This window comes from Cyprinodon variegatus, unplaced genomic scaffold (assembly GCF_000732505.1).
Source record: "Cyprinodon variegatus isolate N-32 unplaced genomic scaffold, C_variegatus-1.0 Scaffold927, whole genome shotgun sequence".
NCBI classification, from domain to species: domain Eukaryota; kingdom Metazoa; phylum Chordata; class Actinopteri; order Cyprinodontiformes; family Cyprinodontidae; genus Cyprinodon; species Cyprinodon variegatus.
Window position 1 is genome coordinate 225,954 of NW_015151380.1, and position 1,936 is coordinate 227,889.

At 47.6% G+C, this 1,936-nt stretch overlaps 1 protein-coding gene across 1 annotated transcript in view; it reads right to left on the reverse strand.

Annotated features, from left to right (window-relative positions):
- Window positions 1–17: 17 nt before the first annotated feature.
- Window positions 18–1,936, reverse strand: part of gcn1 (GCN1, eIF2 alpha kinase activator homolog) — a 59,018-nt gene continuing 57,099 nt past the window's right edge. The window contains exons 50-51 of the mRNA XM_015398330.1: window positions 1,516–1,737; window positions 18–1,444 (exon numbers count right to left, since the gene is read on the reverse strand). Coding sequence (XP_015253816.1) covers window positions 1,319–1,444; window positions 1,516–1,737 — 348 coding nt within the window. The 3' untranslated portion in view covers window positions 18–1,318. The remainder of the gene's footprint in view (window positions 1,445–1,515; window positions 1,738–1,936) is intronic.

Sequence of the window (1,936 nt, forward strand, 5' to 3'; positions counted from 1 at the left end):
CACCTTTGTTTCTAGATGTTGGAGCTTGGCCTGTTTTTACAGTGTTTAGTCCAGTTTCTCTGACTGTGACTAACTGCTTGTGCTCTCTTCATCCTCTAAATTGATTTGGAAATTGATTGATTGAACGATGCTGACTGTTGGAGAGAGAGCGGACACCACAGTGAGGTTTAAACAGCTTCAGAGGGGAGATGGTTTGGAAAGAAATTCACTGATATGAAAATATAACGAATCAGAACAACGGCCGACATGCAAAGGTCCGATCGTCAAGCAGGTTCCCACCGAGGAAAGACTGCAAGATTCAAAGCAGGTTTGTGCTTCTGGTGTTTAAACTGTTTGTCTGCACAGCCAACAGAACAGATCCAGCTAATGTTACAGAGATCATCATGAATTATGCGGCGTGTCGGAGAGAAACCAGAGAACTTCTCCAAAAACAGATTAAAGCTGAAGCAGAACTGGACCCTGCAGCATGATAAAGACCCAACAAACCAGCAGGAAATCCAGGCCGCTGCATCAGATGCTGTGGGTGACTTGAAACAGGCTGTAAAATCAGAAACTTCTCAAACATCTCAGAGCTACAAGGGAGGAGCAAAGATTCAGGGTGATGTCAGAGATGCTGCCAAACTTTGACTGGTTTAGTTCCAGTTATTGATTTTCAGGATCTTCAGGGTTTAAACTTTTTAACCTTTTCCTCAGCTGGAAAACAACTAGAATCAAAACACAGAGATTTCTTTAGGTGAAACGTTTAATTTAAGGACTCAGGACTGATTGTTCTGCGATGGAGCGCTCACCTGTGCAGGGTGTCACCTGTCTGGGTGGATGCGAGTGATTTATTTGCTACATAGAATCCGTTTTAGCCCCACTGACCTCTGACCAACGCAGACAGAAGAATCTGTTTTTATTCTGTTTTTTTTTTTTTTTACAAGAGTCACAGATTAGATTGATTTGTCTAATAGGAGGTCAAATCCTCCAAACGTTTCTCACATGTCAAGTCCAAAGAAAACCAAAGGTGGGGTGTTATTCCTTACATCTTAAACGCTTCCGATCGCTGATAAAAGACGTAGCAGAACACTGGACTAGCACAGATTTGGCGTCTTTCTAATGTCACCAGATGAAAGTTAGGATCAGGAAAAGGCCGCTGAAACAAAAGGTAAAAAATAAAATAAAATGTTTGCAGAAACGTGAGGGAAGGGAGAGCTGCTCCTCCTCCTCCTCCTCCCACGCTGGTTCAAAGGGAGCATGTGTGGAGAGCGTTTGGGTTCTGGTTCACGCCGTCGATGAACCCTCTGTAGCTTCGCTTTCATCCTCCAGTCTTGCTCCTTCAGGTCAGGATGGTGTCGTCGATCTCCTCGTTGGAGTCCGGCTGGCTGGCTATTTTCTTCAGCGAGCGGCGGTGACACTCTGACAGCAGGTCGTTGCTTGCAGAGTCCAGGATGGCAGTGATGCTCTGGTGATCAGGAAGGAGAGGCGGTTAGTCTCAGACTCTGGCGGAGATCTGAGGTGAAGCGGGGGACCCACCTGCATGGTTTCCTCTCCCTGGCGGAGCCGCAGCAGGCTGACGATGGTGTGTTCGCTCTGGGCTCGGACCGTGGTGTTCTTGTCCTTGGTGTTGTCCAGCAGGCTCTTCAGCAGCGGCTTGATCAGGCCGGCCTCCATGGTGGGAGTAGTCGGGTCTTTGAACACCCACCACAGCACTCGCTCCGACACCAGTCTGATGTCACTGGATTGGTTCTGAAGACACTGTGGGGTCACACAGCCAGCACCCGTCAGACTCTTTTACAAACATCCTTCATTTTTAGGGTGAAACTGAGCGGTTAAGGCTCTGACACGACGCAAAGCAACGTGTTTCCACTCATGCCTCAAACAGACACAGGATGGTGGAACCAACATCTCTGAGCAAACGGACGTCTTTTTCCCGGTTAGCTTCACCAATTAGTGT